Here is an 18,133-nt window from a genome sequence, read left to right as displayed (position 1 = left end):
GAAAAGAAAATTACAACCCCCCCAAAAACAAACACCCCTACAGAATGTTTATTTGCCATCTTTTTTTACTTAATACCCCTTCAAAAAAATTATATACATATATAAGACCTCTTTAACTTATTTTTCTCCCTTAAAAATTTAGACTGAGTACCAATAAGAAGCAAAACATGTTGTAAAATTCGGCCTCTAATTGAATTCCAAATTTCATTTAGCAACAGGTTAGACCTGAGATAATTCAGAAGAAAATAATATAATTCCTTCTTCTTAATACATTTTGAACTCATCAAATTTGGAATTGTTTTTCTGATCAAGTGCACAAGTACCAATCCTTAATTACACTTGATTGTTTAAAGCACTGCATGGTGTAGACTAATAAAAATGTACTGTTTTTCTAAAGAGTGTGAGGGTATAAAAGCAATGCTCATGTTAACATTATTGCATATGTGCATTCTTGCTGCATAGTCAACCATATCTTCATTATGTACTCGAAAATTATAACAAATTAACCAATTAATGTATTTTTCTAAGAAAATCAGACTACAAATTTTCCTTTAAAACCATTTTGCTCTACCAGATACTTAGGATAAAATATGAATGAATTATGCTCTATATTCCTGTTTCTTAAATATAATAAGATGTGATTTTGAAGAGCTTATCTAAGTGGCACCAATCTGGTGTACCAAGGAAAACTGAATTTATAACTAATTAATATTTCAAAGCATGTAAAATAGGTAAAGTAAAAATAGAATAATATATTAATTGTATTTTTAATAATAATTTCTAAGAAGATGATGACCCTAGCATCATAAGGATTAGGATTTGCACCACCTATAAACTGAGAAGTGAGTTAGCCTTTTATTTTTTATGTTTTATTTCTTTTCCTTCCACTGGCCAAAGGTAGTTATTCAATTGAGGTATTGACTGACTATGCAATTCCTTGATACTGTTTCTTGTGTTCACGATAAAGATTAGCTAAGGCTGTCACTACCTTTCCTTTCACTGATATTTCATTCTCTTTTAAGAACACAGAAGGATGTGCAACAATTCAAATCAGTATCTCACAATAATGAGAAACATATATATATATACACACATATATATAATATTATCTACTATCTATTATCTATTATCTATTATCTATTATATATATTATTATATATTATATATATTTTTTTTCCTCCAGATAATACTGTATAGTCTCAAGTATATGTAGAACTAAAAGCTAGACTTTGAATGCACCTAAACTAAATGTTGTGTCCTTCCTGCATTTCATAGAATTAGAAGTTAGCTGGCAATACAAAACATACATTCAGATTTTGACCGTTGGTTCTGAATTTAACTATCCTTGGTTAGAAAAAAATAAGTGACATGGATATTTAAAAATATTTACTATTTTCTTCTGATGGCTTTAAATCTTTCACTTTAATCTCACTTGTAGGTGAGATTACATTAGTTTAAATTAGAGTTTTAATTAGAAAACTGGAGGGAATACCGACAACAGAAATCACAAAACCACAACAGTGCTCCAGACCTCTGATTATCTTTGTGGCCCTCCTCTGGACCCTCACCAACAGCTCCACATCTTTCCTGTACTGGGGGCCCCAGACCTAGGCAGAATACTCCAGATGGGTCTCCTTGAGGGCGGAGTAGAGAGGGACAGCCACCTCCCTATCCCTGCTGGCTATCCCTTTTCTGATGGAGTCCAGGATATCATTGTCTTTCCAAGCTGCAAGAGCACACTGCTGGCTCAGGTTCATTTTTTCATCCACCAGAACCTCAAGGTCCTTCTCCACAGGGCTATTTTCAAGGAGTTCTTCTCCCAGTCTGTATGTGTATCTGGGATTACTTTGACTTGTACTTTGTTATGTTGAATCTCATTAGGTTCACATGGGCTCACTTTTTGACTTTGTTGAGGTCCAATTCTTCACTTCACTGAAGTCTGTTCATATTTTTAGCATCCTGATCAATAAATGGAACACCTCTAAAGTTGTTGATATATCTTATCAAAGTGGACTGTTTGAGAAAATGAAAAGGGCAACCTGTGGTTCATCTGAATGTTTTTGACATTAATATCTAGCAGTGGGTTAGAATGCCTAAGAACAATATGTTCATAAATGTTTACAAATGTATATTGCTCCCATTTCTTATCACAGGTACATTTTATTAATAGTTTGAAGATGCATCCAAAGATCTAGCGAAGAATAAGATGTATACAGTCTTTTTAAAAGCAAAAAAAATTTGGATTTGTGAATTAAATCCATGAAAAACACCAGATGGCAACATATAATTAATTAATAATTAGTTATTAATTATTAATTAGTTATTAATAATATATAATTATATAATATAATTGTTATATTATATACTATAATTATTATATAATTGGTTATATTTATTATTAATTAGTTATTAATTAATAATAATTAGTTATAATGTTCCTATAGGATGTTATCAAGACATAATTATGATGCCATATATGACTTTCTTAAAAAAAAAAATAATAATTCAAAAGCAAAGAACTAAGAAGTTGATTAACTTTATTACGAAAAGGTAAGTAAACACAACAGTATTGTGCTGAGCCCAAAATAGCTATACGCACTTGCTAGTGGAATGTGAAACAGGTGAGTCATTTTGAAGTAATGCTAAAAAATGTCCCAATCAAGAAATACACAAAGCCACAGCTTTCTGACTGAGAAAAGTCTCAACCATTTCTCCTTTACATAACACATTCAGTTACAAACACACACACACACAAATCTTAACTACTATTAGTAAAGACTACTCATTAATCACATGAAAATTTCTGTCAAGTGCAAGGGAAAATAGATGTTTAAAGGAACTTCTAATCCTTACTTGTAATGCATAAGGCTCCTGTTTTAAAATATGTATCCCTAACATGTTAATGTTAGGGAGCAAAGGAGATAATCAGATCTTCTGAGTTTAATTCCTGCTAATGTTAGTTACCCTAAACACGTTTGACTTCTCCATTTGGAATACAAATAGTGATCTGCCCATAACATGCTCAGGAAAAAGAATAGACTACCAAGCACTTGTGAAAAGCAGTTATAGGGTAGCACGTCTTCTCTGGAAACTGAATAAATGCATAGGAGAATTAGCATATCTCTAACAACAAACAAAAGAAATATTAATGCACTTAGAATCAGCAGTGTTTAATTCACTAGACTATGTCTCAAACAAGAGCAGGAATCACAGAATTTTAAGGGTTAGAAAAGACCTCTAGAGATCAGCTAGTCCAATCCCCTGGCTAAGGTATGTTCCTTAGAGTAGGCCTTGCAGAAATGCATTTGTAATATCTCTGGAGAAGGAAAGCCTACCACCACTCTGGGCAACTTGTTCCTATGTTCTTTCATCCTCAAAGCAAAGAATAGTTTTTCTCATGTTCAGATGAAGAAGCATCCTGTGTTCCAGTTTGGACTGGTTGCCCGTTGTTCTGGGCACCAGTGAAAAAAGCCTCGTCCCAATCTCTTGACACTTAATTACAATTAAATATTTGATAAGATCCCCTGTTGATCTTCTCTTTTCCAGGCTGAACAATCCCAAGTGCCAGGAATACATAAGCAGAAGTTGCTGGAACATTGTCCCAACTAGGATAAGGGAAAAGCCACTGATGTCATCTAACTAGACTTCAATGAGGCCTTTGACATAGTTCCCCATAACATTCTTCTCTCCAAATTGAAAAGATAAACATTTAATGGGTAGACTCTTTGACGGACAAGGAACTGGTTGCAGAGTTGTACTCAGAGAGTAGTGATCAATGGCTCAATGTGCAGAGGGAGATAATTGACAAATGGAGTTCCTCAGGGGTCAGTATTGAAATGTATGCTCTTTAACATCTTCATTAATTACATCAGCAGTGGGCTTGAATGCACCTTCAGCAAGTTTGTGTATGATACCAAGCTATGTGGTGCAGTCAACAAACCCAAGGGACAGGATGCTATTCAAAGAGATCTAGACAGACTTCAGCAGTGGATCCATGTGAATCTCATGAGGTTCAACAAATCCAAGCACAAAATGTTGCACCTGGGTCATGACAACCCCCACTATCAATACAAACTGGGGAATGAAAGGATAGAGAACAGTCCTGCAAAAAAATACTTAGGGATACTGGTGAATGGCAAGATGAACACAAGCCAGCAATGTGCCCTCGCAGCCCAGAAAGCCAATCGCATCCTGGGCTGCATCTTAAAAAACATGGTCAGCAGGTCAAGGGAGGTGATTCTGTCCCTCTACTCTGCCCTGGTGAGACCTCATCTGGGGTATTGTGTACTGATGTGGAGTTCTCAGTACAGAAGAGATGCGGACCTGTTAGAGCATGTCCAGAATAGGTCCACAAAAACAATACAAGGGATGGAAGACCTTCCCTGTGAGGACAGGCTGAGAGATCTGGGGCTGTCCAGCCTGAAGAAGAGAAGTCTCTGGGAGACCTGATAGCAACCTTTCAGTATCTAAAGGGGGATTCTAGAAAGAAGGGGACAGACTCTTTAACAGAGTCTGTGGTGATAGGAAAATAAGAAATGGTTTCAAACTAAGAGAGGAGGGATTTAGATTGGATAGTAAGGAAGTAGTTTTTTTACAATAAGGGCAGTGAGGCAATGGAGGAGGCTGCCCAGAGATGTGGTGGATGCCCTGTCCTTGGGTGGTATTTCAAACATTGTTAAAGTCAGGTATTTTTATTTGATTTTTTTAGTTTGTTAGTTGGTCTTCAAAGGTTGTCATAGGATTCAAATGTAACTCTGGATAATGATGAAGGAAAGTATCAGCTCTTTTTACCCCCATTGTTGGTGATTTCAATTAAACTAAGAGACAGCAGACGTCCACATTCAATACTTCTAAAGCACACATGCAATGAATGAAACACATTCATGGCTGTAACAATTATGATAACACTGACAACTGACAAATGCAATTATAGTTCCCACGGAGTTTCATTTTTATTTTTTGTCTATATCAAGCTTATTTATTCCATTGTTTTGAATCCAATGGGATAGATTAACGAATCAAAGAGACAAGGTAGACTGTACAGTGAATGATGATTTAAAAGCTATTACTATTTCCAAACAAATTTACTTATTTCCTTTTTTGTGGCTTCATGAACGGTAGTGACAATCACTATCAAAATGAAAAAGACTTTATTTATGGTTTCTGAGATCAGTAAAAGAAGTTCTGATAAGTTCTGAGAAGTTCTATTGTTTCGAGTTTTTTGTTGTTGTTGTTTTGGTTTTTTTTTTCCAGCTGCTGTGTTGTTTCTTAATACATCTAAAACTCAATTTTATTTTTCTTGCAGAAGTTAAGACTTCTTATATTTTTTTGTTTGTTTGTTTGTTTGTTTTAAGGGCTTAGAATAGTACTTTTATTTCACATGTTTTTCAGCTAATAGGACTAATGGTCTCCCTCTACAATCAAACTACATGAGTGTTAGACTTTTTCTGTATCCACAGCTTACTATTCCAAATGTTCTTTCGCAAAGTTAGAAGTGTCCTCTGTACCCCAACACTCTGATATGACATTATGGAGAGGAAAGTCATACAAACATATTTGATTTTAAGAATGTAATAAAACATTCTCTCAAAAAAAACCAATCTTGATGAATATGTAAGGAATGCAGGTTCAAGTGCTGCATGAGAAAAAGCTTTTGCAGTTGTGTTCACATCCATTCTGTGGTACTGTTACGGTGCATTAGATAAAGTCCTCTGTCTCTTTATTGAATTTCCACAAAGCAGGTAGACTCCTAACAAGCCCTACTTGACACTGATTATGCTTTTATTACATTATATTTTATGATGTACTAAAATTCTGTACTTTTGCTCTACATGTGTACATAATATATATATATGTTTCAGTATGTACACATACATATAAAGATTTCTTTCAGTCCTATTCTCCATTGTAATTCTATATTTTCATATTTCATTTTGACTTTTTTTAAAAATAGCTGGGGAGGAATAAGTGAAAAACAAGGAAAGTGAAAACGAAATGCTCAGCTGTAGAGTGTATATTTTTCATTAATATACCCTTCTGTTTTTAAATTGTAGAATCATAGAATGGCCTGGGTTGAAAAGGACCTTAAAGATCTTTAGATGCCACCCCTCGGCTATGGACAGTGTTTACCAAGACATCATAGTTAATGAAGAATGACTTCAAATCCTTGTCTAGATAGCACTAATAAAGAAGTGGCAGTGAGAGTAATTTGCTAGAAATATTTAAGTTGAATGCCTGTTTTTACGGATGTAAAAAATGTACAATACATAAACAGTTACATTATAAAAACTTTTGTGGTTGAGCAACTCTGTCTTTCTGTGATCATGATGTTTACTGCAAAATTTGTAATTATTGCTTCAATCTGCTCCTCACTTTTAATCTTAAATTCTAATCTCATACTACTTTGGCAGCCTGGCATCCAAGATGTAGGACTTTTCTCCAAGTCTTCCTCTGCTGCTAGAAGGTCATATGTGCCTCCAGAATCCAGCTTGGATCATGTGATCTGGCCACAAGACACTGTGGCCTCTTCCACCGCAGATTTGTGACAAATATGCTGTGTGGCAAGAGCCAAAGTAGGGAAGGAAGGAGGAGTGGAATTAGTACTTCTGTTTTGTAGTATAAAAAAATAATATTTTAAATAATGTATTATCCCTTGTCAAAATTTTATCATTTAATACCATGACAGTGAACTTTAAAGTCAAGAATTTTCCTCCAATTCAGTGTGAAGCAATTGCCCTTTATTCTTGCCTGTGCTTCTATACTGATGTGAGTTTTATTTTCTTCCATAACAATCTCAAAGAAATTTAAGAGGAAAACTTCTTTTCTTTTTTGTTAAATGTCAATAGAATGGTTCACAAACTAGTGTTTGTGTACATTTTTGTGCTTCATTTTCTATTGTGGCGTAACTAGTTTTATGTTTTTTTTACATGCAATTTAAATCTTGGGAGATCTATATTACAAATCACTTGATTCACTCACAATTACCTCAGTTTTCATTTAAAAGCTCCTCTTTTGAAGATAGCAATAACTCTGTTTCAATATGTGATCTGGTTTGCTGGTTCATAGTTTTATAATTGCACCAAAATCACATGCTGTTGAGTATTAATTATACTGCCTACCAGGAAAGAGTAATGTTTTCTAGATGCATAAGTTGAGGATGTTTCCATTTGCAGCAGAGCCTGTATTGCATTCTGCATATTTAAAAAGATTAGTGAAGATGACTGGCGCAAGCTATCTTTTCTCTTGTGTAATAGCTCGTATTAGAAATGTAAATGAGTAAATTAACCTTGGAATTTCACATCTGTTGAAGTAACTCGTGATTAAACTAGAATAAAGGGAAGTACTTAACTTATCTGACCTAAATATTTGAAAAATCAAAAGCCAATTCTATCCATTCTAATTTGCATAATTTCAAACAACACAGGAAGAGATTTGGTTTAATTTTTTTTTTAATAAGAAAAACAAACATTCCAATTTTGGGTTTTTACCATCTTAGATGCATTAATCTTAGATACATTAATCTTCCTTATACTAAGTAAAATATTAATGAAGTTCTAAAATGGGTTCTAGAGATTACATTAAGAAAAAGATTATTTTCCTTTTTTCAGTAAATCTGTAATATGCAATAATTCATAGTTATTTATTCATATGCCCTAATTTATTTTCTCTATTAAGGTAAGCAGTTATCAGCACTTCTATTTCAGAACTGAAAGTATCCTATCTACTTCTTACAAAGATTTTATGATAATTTTCTTTAGCACTGTGTTTGCATATCGTCAAAAACATTCTAGATATATAAAGGCAGGCATTATTATGTTTTCTTTTTGTTTGTTTGTTTGTTTGTTTATAGTAAATATCCTTACAGAGAGTGCTGGTCCATGGCAGGCATCACCATTAGATAATTTTGTTATAACTTTCTTGAAGTCTTTATTTTTAGTTCTTTGTTCTTGTGCTTTTTCTTAATTTCAGTTGGGATGAATTGTTTTCTTCAGAGTGTCTAGTATGATCATGTGTTTTGGCTCTATGAGAAAAACAAGGTTGATAATACACCAATACCTATAGTTACCTTCAAAGCTGTGTTGTATAGGTTCAAGGCCATTCGCAGCAATGGCCCAAGGAGTTGGGAAGAAATAGAATTAAGATAGCTGATTTAAACTGGCCAAAGGCATATTCCGTATCACATGGTATAAAGCAGAAGGGATTTAGAAAGGAGAGGGAATTCATCTTGCTCTCCTCTGCTGCTTGGAGGGCTAGCTGGGCATCAGCTGGGGGAGAAAGGATGTTGTGTGATAAGCAATTATTTCTGCATCATTTGTTACATACATTTTTACAAGTAGATAGATAGAGAGAGAGAGGGAGGGACAGAGGGAGGGATGGAGGGAGGGACAGAGGGAGGGAGAGAGAGATAACTACATAACTATTTCTTTTTTCCCTTTCTCTATTTTAGTAAATAGTTTTATCACAGGCCATGAGTTCTACTTTTTTTTAATTTATTTTATTCTCTCCTTCATCCCATTAGAAAGAGGTGGAGTGAGTGAACAACTATGTGGTGCTGAGCCGCTTGCCTGGTTAAACAAGTTTTTACTGAAATGATGGGATGTATCCACATGTATTCTGCACATACACAAGTGTCACAACTGTGTTACTACTCAAAATAAAAATGAAGGGTGCATTGCCCCTTAACGTGTATGAATATTTATTAGTATAAAAAAATAATTTTTCCTGTGTTTCAGAAAAGTGTGATGAACCCCTGGTCTCAGCATTACCCCACTCCTCCTTCAGCAGTTCATCATCAATGACAAGCAGCTATGTGCCTGGGTATGCCAAGTTAAACAAGAGAGGAGGTAAGGAGCACTCTCAACCTTATGTTCACATCCTTGAGAAAAAGAAATGCATGATTTTTTTTAATATGAAAATGCTTTTCTGTAAAGCATTAATGCTACTTTCAACAAAATTTTAGCTGTCTTGTTTTTGTAAACAGAATGAATTCCTTTTTCATTGCATGTTACAGTAATTACACCACAGAGAGAGAGAGGGAGAAAAAAACCTAAAAAACTTGTTGCTTGGGTCAAATTTATAAAGTTAATGAAGTCACATAATACAGTTGTATAATTGACTTCAGCTGAAAGGACAAACCAATGTTCATAAGGTAAAGAAATATTTACAAAGTCACGGTGTTTCACTCCAATTTATAGGAGTGAGTGAAGGTTCTTTGATATATGTATAGCTGATGTAAGATTAAGAAACAGTTCAAATGTTGGTCTGTCCAGGGGAGACTGGTGACTATTACGAGTTGAAGTGATGGCAAAGGGAAAGTGGGCAATAGGAAAGGTATGAAAGAAGCAAGAATTGCATAAAATGGGTATAGTCACCACCAAGATCCAGCAGTGTCCCGTTGCACACCATTCTGATGGTCTGAAGCAAAAGCTCAGGAGAGCAACGGCAGAGTGGCAAGCAGGTAGAGCACAGAGCAAGTCCAGGAAAAAGAGGCAGGTCTCAGGTAGCCGGCCCCTGGAGAGCACATCAGCATGCAGGCATCACCTTGTGAGGCTTCTGATGTCAGGCACCTAACACTCACGATTGTTGGTCCCTTTTTTATCCTTCTTCTGTTTTGTGGCATTCCTGGGCACTTGGGTCAGTCATGCACAGTACCCCTTAGATAATGCTATCTCCCTCGAGATAAGCCCACACAAAAGACTTCTTCCCGACCATTAAGCAGCAGTTTATCTGTCTCTCATAGCCCCTGTCCTGCAAATCTTCAGACAAAAGATTTTGCCAACTTTCACCAGGACTTGCCTGGACTCGTCCATCTGTGTCCCTCAGACAAAGGGCTTCTCAACCTTTGCCCAAGATGTGTCCATCAGTGGTCCTCAGCAAGCTTTGAGACAATGGTGCAAAAAATAATCTCTTACACACGGTCTTTGGAGCAGAACTACAAGAGTTTTTGCTCTTGTTTTGCATTTGCTTTGTTGATTTAACTTATTTCCCACATTTGCAATATCTTCTGATGTTCAGCTTTTTCCAGTACTACAGGATCTTCACGTTTTTTTGGCAGAGAGGCAAAAAGAGAATAAAAAGTTACTGTTACACACGCTTCCATATAGGTATTCCTTTCCCCGGTTGCTATTACAACAAGGTGACTTAAACAGAAGCCAAAGACAAACTTAGGGAAAATAGTTCCAATCCTGTTCCTTTGCTGAATTAATGCAAACCGTGTGGCCTGTCAGTAGTATCAGCAGTTTCTTCAGTCTTAGGTCTGCAGGCTAGTGCATGACACCTTATATTGCTTTGGGAATTTAGAAGTCATGAATGAAAATAGATTAACATTTTACGATGTCTCAAGAAAAGGGCAGGAGTTAGTTTATTTCAGAAGACTTTATTATGTATCTTTTAACAAATCTAATTCTTTCTCTTACAGTGTGTCTGAACCGAATTTTTGATAGCTATTGCATCATTTAATTTTTGTTTTCAATTGCTTACTGTTGAAGGAAGCCAGGGAGCAGTTTGCCTTAAAACAATGCTTTTCATTTATAGTTAATCCTGCTGTATCATGATCATAGATAAGCTCATCTGGTTTCTATTACTTCTTCTAAAATAGAAAAAAAAAATGGCTACTGGAAAAAAATATATATATGTAAAATGCCATTTGGGCAAGAGTATCATTGATTTTACAATTATTTCTCCTTTAGTTTACTAGACTTTTATTTTTATTTACTTTTCTTGCATCTCTTTCCTTAAATACTCACTGAATTAGACTGTTGCTATCCATCTTTTAATATGACAAAGTTTGGCATATATACTTCTAAAAACTGAAGTTTCTATATGAACATTTTACTTTCCTTATGCTAGTACCAGTGAAATTATTACAATACTCATTACTATGTTTAACAAGGGAACTGTACCTTCACTGTTTTTATATTTCTGCTTCTATAAATGATGGAAAATAGCTCAGATTTAATGTTGATTTTCTTACATCATGGAATTACAGATATTACTAATGAAACTACTAATATTTTTTTTCTCCCAAGAGTCATTATCAGCTAGTAAGTTCCCAAATTGAATATGCTATTTAAACCACACTATGCTCAAGTCATTAAAAAGGAAAAAGCTCTCCTCTCTTCGAGCCTCAAATTCTTATGCTGAGGAAATATACTTCTGAAAATTCTATTCTCCAATCCAATTTTAAATTTCTTTGCTATTTTCATGACATTTTACTCTAGACTGGAAAAATACTTTAGTAGAATAGATAGTATATTTTATTCTATTCATTGAGACACTGATTGACTGCACAGTCAGTCCATGTTATTAAGAAGGTTGTAGTTTCTGCCATAAATATTGCAAATGGAAAGATACACACCAAAGAGCTTAATATTTTCATTAGCCCTTAGGAGGTTTACGAAACAGAAGCATTCACAAAATTCCTCTTGCTGTTTGTTATCACTTTCTACGCAAATCCTGTAACTAGTGATCTAGGCAAACAGTACTAAAATTTCATGGAATAGTAAACATGGATCTGAAAACTTTAGGACATATGTTTAAGGTATTCTGTGTTTTGTTTTAGTATGTGAGGATGTTTCTCATATTTTCACAGCATTCTACAGTTTCCACTGTAAGTCTCCACTGATATAATAATTATTACACATACTTCATAAAGAGGAAGTCCAGAATTGACTAAGTATAACTTGCTTACAAAAGGTAACTGTTCACTTAACCTGTTTAGCTTCCTATCCTCTATGTTGCCCCTTGTTCCTGCTCTAATCCTTATTTCTCATTAGCGTAAGCAAAGAGAGCTTGATTTAATTAAATGAGCTTGATTTAAAATAAGTAAAACAGACAAAAGAACAGTTAGCTTTTATTAAAGAAATTGTCAATTTGATAAATAAATTTTCAGCAATTAATTGCAGGTTTATCAATTTCTTGCAAACTCATATTTAAAATGTATATAATTTTGAAGCCTTAGTCTCTACGTTAGTGAATCTTTGATTTATGTAATTAAATCAGAGTTACAGCTCTGATTTTATCTCCACAAGTCAGAAGCCTGAGATTACGGAGTAGGTGTGCAAACATATGACTTCCAACATCCCAACTGTTCCTTCCATGGGTGGCCTTGCTTATTCTACCTTCTGAATGCTCTGAATAATTGAATTGTAGTAGCTGTGAAAAATGCTATCATTTTATTATTGTGGAAAGAAATAAAAAACAAGAAGGTCAAAGAAACTGTAGACTCTTCTGCCTTCTTTTTGTAAGCAAAGGACACTGTCTTCTCTGCAATACAATTTCTTGTGAACATATCACACTGGAAATATTACAGGGTAGATTAATTCCTGCTATCCCTGCTATGTCTGCAGGAAAGGGAGAAGAAAACCTTTGAAATTTGAGATGTTGCAAAACATAGGAGAAAACTAGAAAGATGTGATGAATTTTATAGTGCAAGTAGGTTTAGGAAAGAAAGAGCACTGTGAGTTTTGACCTGTTAGAGGCTTATAAGCAAAAGCTTGGACTATTAGATAAAATTATATATATATATTTTATTTTGTACACACTTAATAGAATTATTTTTTCAGTAACTATTTCCTATATCTATGCAAACTAAACTTAAAATTCTCAGTGCATAAAAAGATGCAATGTAATATTTGGAGTAACTTGAAATATGTTACCTTTGCAAAATACATTTTCCTTTTCAAAATGACTAACAGAAATAATTTGAGTTTATATATGCCATTAAGTTACTGATTGCACTATAACACATGTTAATTGAAATCTAGTTAATAAATTAAAATAGGTTTTTGCGTTCCTTTCATTTTTGTCCTACCTATTCTGCAAAACTATTCTATTGCTACCACCTTCTCAACTAAAATGGAAACAAAGGAGAGTTTTCAATTAACTCATTCTAGAGCTTATGAAAAAGCTATCTAAAACTTGCATATGTGTAATGTCAAGGTTATAAGGTCTAACATCTTACGACCTGCCATCAGTAAAATCAGTGGACTGTATCACATCATAGGATTCTTAGCACAAATTTCATATAATGCATTATCAATCTTCCTTCTAATAATACCCAAACTATTGGACCTTAAAATTCTCACTGGTACAGGAATTAATGCTGCCATCTTCTACCTCATTTCATTTTAATTTAGGGAAGAATTTCTACATTATGGCAGTATAACATAGTATTATATAATATATTTGGAAGCTCTGGAACTGAGCAATCTCAGAACTTCAACAATAATCCCAGAAGACAGTGAAAATATGAAGGTCATAATGAATCTTGAAATGTATGGAAATAAGCTTTTGCACAGTGAAATACAGAAGAAATTTAGCTTCTTGGGTTCTCTTTCCAGTCCAGTATCAGTCAGAAATATGAAGCTGCCAACAAAATTGATAATATAATTTGGGGGAAACTTCTGTAAAACTGCTGATGTTCAAAAAGCAGGACTTTTATCACCACTATGTAACTCCTGTCAGTGCTTTCATCTTGCTTCTTAATCATGGCTCTGACCTTGACCTTTTATCCGAATTATTGATGTGTCTATATAACAAGCTTCAGGAATTTTAACTGTTGACATAGGTGTAAATGAGACAGTTATTTATTTTTCTTAGTGGAGTGTTAAATTTTGGTTTCTGTACAGAAAATGCAAGATGTTATCCATAAGAGCATATGATTCTTCTATTTCCCAAATCCTTCCTAGCAAGTCAATGAGATTAATTCCGCATCAGCTCTGACTATGAGCATTCTGCCTTTTTAAGGCAGAAATTCCCGAGTACCTGGCCTAGGCTCTTTCTAGAATAGATATTAAAACCTTCAAGACAGTATTGCTCACTGTCATAACATCACCCAGAGAAGGACAGTAGGGAGTTAGTGTGCATTAATTAGCACACTGTAAATCCTCACCTTAAATACTGCAACCTCCTTATATAGACAAGCTGTTACATCACATTATTTATTTAAAATTTGGTGTAGTGGTTTGTAAATGCACTGTCCAGGTTACTGAACAATGTCTTTCTATCTAGGTAAGCACTTAGGAGTAACAGATGGAGTAGCATAACATAATGGTAACAACCATGAGAAAAAAACAGTACTGTCATCCACCTAGCATTTGTTTGTCTATAATAAAGCTCTTGCTAAGAGTCTATAAGTAATTGAAAATTCTACTTTTAAATTTGAAAAAGATCTTTTCTATAAATGTATGTTTTAGATAAACATACATTATACAGGGCAACAATTTATTTGACACAAGTATTTCATGTGATTTCATGTACAAAAGTATTTCACGGCCAAATTAGTTGATCAGAATTCAAGGCAAGTTAACTGTAAGGACTTATCAAAAAACGTTAGCATTTTAAAAATTGTGGAAAACTAATTAATCGTGATTTTAAAAAGTCTTCTAGCAGTTCATATGGATCATTAAAAGCATCTGTACACCAGACATAGAATTCTTCATGTTGCACACGTAAATGGAAGCATTACTGTAACAATTTAGAAACACTACAAGTAACAGCTGTGTTCTATTTTTATTTAGTTTTAGGACACTGAGGAGGAAAAACTTTCACATTTATTAGTAAAATTGCCTTTTGATTAATTTTCTATTTTTTTTCTATAATTTCAATTTCTACCGCTGTTTTTGTTCCTTTTCTTATATATATCAATAATTCAGGCTCAGCTTGTTATTAGAGAGTTGTTTTGGAACTAGAAATATGTTTTAAGAACGGCGTTTGTTCCCTAATGACTATTGTTTAGTTATCAGACATTATTGTTGGATTCATATATTTTCCTGTATGTGTTCATCTACCTCATATCTAAACATATAACCTATTGTGCTTATTCCTCACTTTCAAATTAATAACTTCAACTTCAAAACATATATCCACCCTGTTTGCATTTGTAATGCAGCTCAGTGAAGCTCCATGATTGTCTCATCTTTGGAAGACAGTTTTGACTGCAACTCAGTTGACCTTAAAATCATACTTCAACAATTGGGTCCTAATTAAACATTATTCATAAATATTCACATTTTTTTAAAAGGTATTCTTATAAGTACAAATAAAAATGCTTGCTATAGCTCACTCTTTTGGAACTACAAGTCCTTTCTGCACCCTGAAGCAGTGTACAGAATGATAGGAAAAACATGCACTGCAAGAAGACACCAGAATGGACTCTGAATGGGAAGGAAAAATCATGTTCTGAAAATGAAGAAATAATAATAATAATAAAATTAATTAATGTAGATGAAGAACAGACAGGTTCACTGAAAAAGGAAGTTTTTAAAAGGAAAGCATCATCTTTTTCTTTAAAAATACAATCAAAGTAAACTCTGTGGAAAATTAAGCTCAAATAATTGGATAAAAATAAAGCAACATTGGCTTAAGTTAATTTGCCATAACCTGATGAAAACAGAAAGGATGGAAATTTTTTCCAATTTGTTAATTGAAGAGTTCAAAATACATTGTCAGTTTACTAGATACATGTCTAAATGGGGGGAAAGAGGAAAGAAAAAATAATAGTAATACTGTCTTCATCTTTGTGTGAAAATCTTATTTCCCAACAAGTATTTGAAGAGGCAGCATTTCTAAGGCAACCTGGAGCCATAAGCAAAATGAGAAGATGTCTAGGGCCACAGACAGCTAGAGTCAGCAAATCAGCCTGAGATATCTGAGCAGCTAGATTATTTCCAGCACAACTCAACTGAGTTCATTAGTAGCTTCTGAAGTGAATGAACAGCTGACTCCAGCAGAAAATCATCCACGTTGCTGGCAGCCTTGCAGACAGCCAGGCTGGATGGTTTTATTACAAATATACTTTTCCATATTTTCCAAGGACCATTACAGCAGTAACTGTTTATCCCAACAGAAACTAAGTCCACTACCAGATATCCTAAAAACCCAGAGTTGAACATTAAGTATTCTGAAGCAGCACTGGGATATTAATCTGTAAATAGCTAATAAATATTTTTGTGTTCTTATCAGCATCATTTCAAAAGGCAGACCTAATTAGCTCTCTAATTCAACTCAGAATGTGTAAATCCTTGTTTTCACTCAAGCAGGAGTGATTGGCCACAAACAATGGATGATTAAGAAGTTTGTACTTGACTTTTACAGACAGGAAAGTATAGGTCTTTCTTACTCCTTGCAATCACTTTCTTCCAGTTTCACATACATGAAAATCATACCCATACGATGTGATAGAAATTCTCATACTTTTTCTAAATGCTTGTATTTCTTCTATTGAGTACTTGTTTCAAAAGCATTAAAGTTTGCATTCACAGAAGTATCACCTGTACATGGAGATGATGTATATAGGTGGTAACACAAGAATAATATTCCACATGGCAAACTTTTACCTACATTAAGGAAGCTTTTTACAGAAAGAGGTCAGTCCTTGCAAATCAGGTACTAAAATAAAGTCAATCAATTTCAAGACCGAAGATATAACCTCTGCTGCCTAACTTCAGTGCTTAGGCACTGGAGTTTTATTCTGAGGCATCTACCATACTTCATAATTCGTTTTAGAGTTAACACAACTCTTTTTGGTGAGATACTTGGCTCTGGAGCAGAAGCATTCCATGCCAAAGCAGGGAACTGCCTCAGCTGGTTGAGCCACGGAGCCCACAGCCCTGCCACGGAGCAGCTGCTGGGCACCATAGACCTCTGCGTGGCAGCGGTGTTCTGAAGTGGTTGGGATGGAGCCGGGAGCAGCGGTGGGATCACCCCCTGCTTTCGGAAAACCAGCCACTAGGGAGCGCAGTGAACAAGACTATCAAATAGGGCATGGCAGAGCAGCTTGCCTAAGCAGTTCATGCAGCGCAAGTGAACACGGAAGGGCAAGGAAGGCATAGTATCTCTGTCTACTCAGGAGACTGGCTCACAGATAACAGACCCAGCCATGATCTCTGCTAGGCAGAAAGCTCTGGCAAAAAAGAATGCAGTGGCTCGGATGGAGTGTGTGCCTAAAAATTAGATGGTTCAGGTCTCTGGCTGCAGGGAGTTCCTGATCCTGTTGCCGGTGAAGGGCTGCAGGAATTCTACCTGAATGAGATGTGAGCAAGTGGATGATCTGTTCAGTATGGTGACAAAGCTCAGTGGGGAGGTGAAGAGATTAAGGAATATAAGAGGGTGAGAGCAGGAGATAGATTGGTGGAGTAACTCCCTGCCGAACTTGCAAGAAAGGAAAAAAAAAAGAAAAAAAAGGAAGAAAGTTTTGATGTTGTTGATCTTGGGGCTGGGAACGAAAAAGTTGAATCTTTACTCATAAGGGCAAGGATGAAGGGAAAGACTAACAAGGCAGACATCACATTGGGGTCTGTAATAGACAACCTAACTGGGATGAAGAGACAGATAAAGCATTTTACAAGCAGCTGGCGGATGTTCCATAATCCCTAGCTCTTGTTCTCATGGGGGATTTCAACTTCCCTGATATATGCTGGAAATACAATACAGTGCAGAAGTGGCAGTCTAAGACATTTCTAGAGTATGTGGAAGATGACTTCCTGATGAAGCTCATAAGAGAGCCTAGCCAGGCAGGTGAGATACCCCGCTAGATGTGCTGATCACAGAAAAGGGCTGACAGGAGATGTAGAGGTCAGGAGCTGTCTTAGGCATAGTAAACACAAAATGGCAGAGTTCTCAAATCTTGGTGAAGTCTAGAATTGGGGGGGTTGAGTCAAGGAAACTGCTACCTTGGACTTCTGGAGGGGGAATTTTGAACTGTTCAGGACACTGGTAGGGACAGTCACTTGAGATTCAGTCCTGGAGAATAAAGGGATCCAGGAAGGCTGGTCACTCATCAAGGAGGCAGTCTTACAGGCACAGGAGCAGACTGCCCCCTGAGCCATAACATGAGCTGGCCGGGAAGAAGACTGGTGTGCATGAAGATGAAGCATTCCCTGAGGCTCCAGCTGAAAAAGAGAATTTCTCTTGTGGAAGAAATGAAAGGCAACTCTGAATTGTTCAGGAGACTAGTACGGGGAGTCCCTGGGATTGAGTTTTAGAGAGTAAAGGGGTCCAAGATGGCTGGTCGCTCCCAAAGAAGGAAGTCTTAAAGGAGCAGGAACTGGCTGTCCCCCTGAGCCGCAAAATGAGCTGACGGGGAAGAAGACTGGTGAGGATGAAAAGGGAGTTCTTCTTGAGGCTCTGGGAG

At 35.6% G+C, this 18,133-nt stretch overlaps 1 protein-coding gene across 1 annotated transcript in view; it reads left to right on the top strand.

Annotated features, from left to right (window-relative positions):
* CNTNAP2 (contactin associated protein 2) overlaps window positions 1-18,133 on the top strand; it is a 791,915-nt gene that overhangs the window by 275,061 nt on the left and 498,721 nt on the right. The window contains exon 2 of the mRNA XM_010708239.3: window positions 8,733-8,843. Within this exon, the coding sequence (XP_010706541.1) occupies window positions 8,733-8,843 (111 nt within the window). The remainder of the gene's footprint in view (window positions 1-8,732; window positions 8,844-18,133) is intronic.

Source organism: Meleagris gallopavo, chromosome 3, assembly GCF_905368555.1.
Source record: "Meleagris gallopavo chromosome 3, MGAL_WU_HG_1.1, whole genome shotgun sequence".
Classification (NCBI taxonomy): Eukaryota; Metazoa; Chordata; class Aves; order Galliformes; family Phasianidae; genus Meleagris; species Meleagris gallopavo.
Note: the sequence above shows the minus strand (reverse complement) of the source record. Positions and strands in the feature narration are given on the sequence as shown.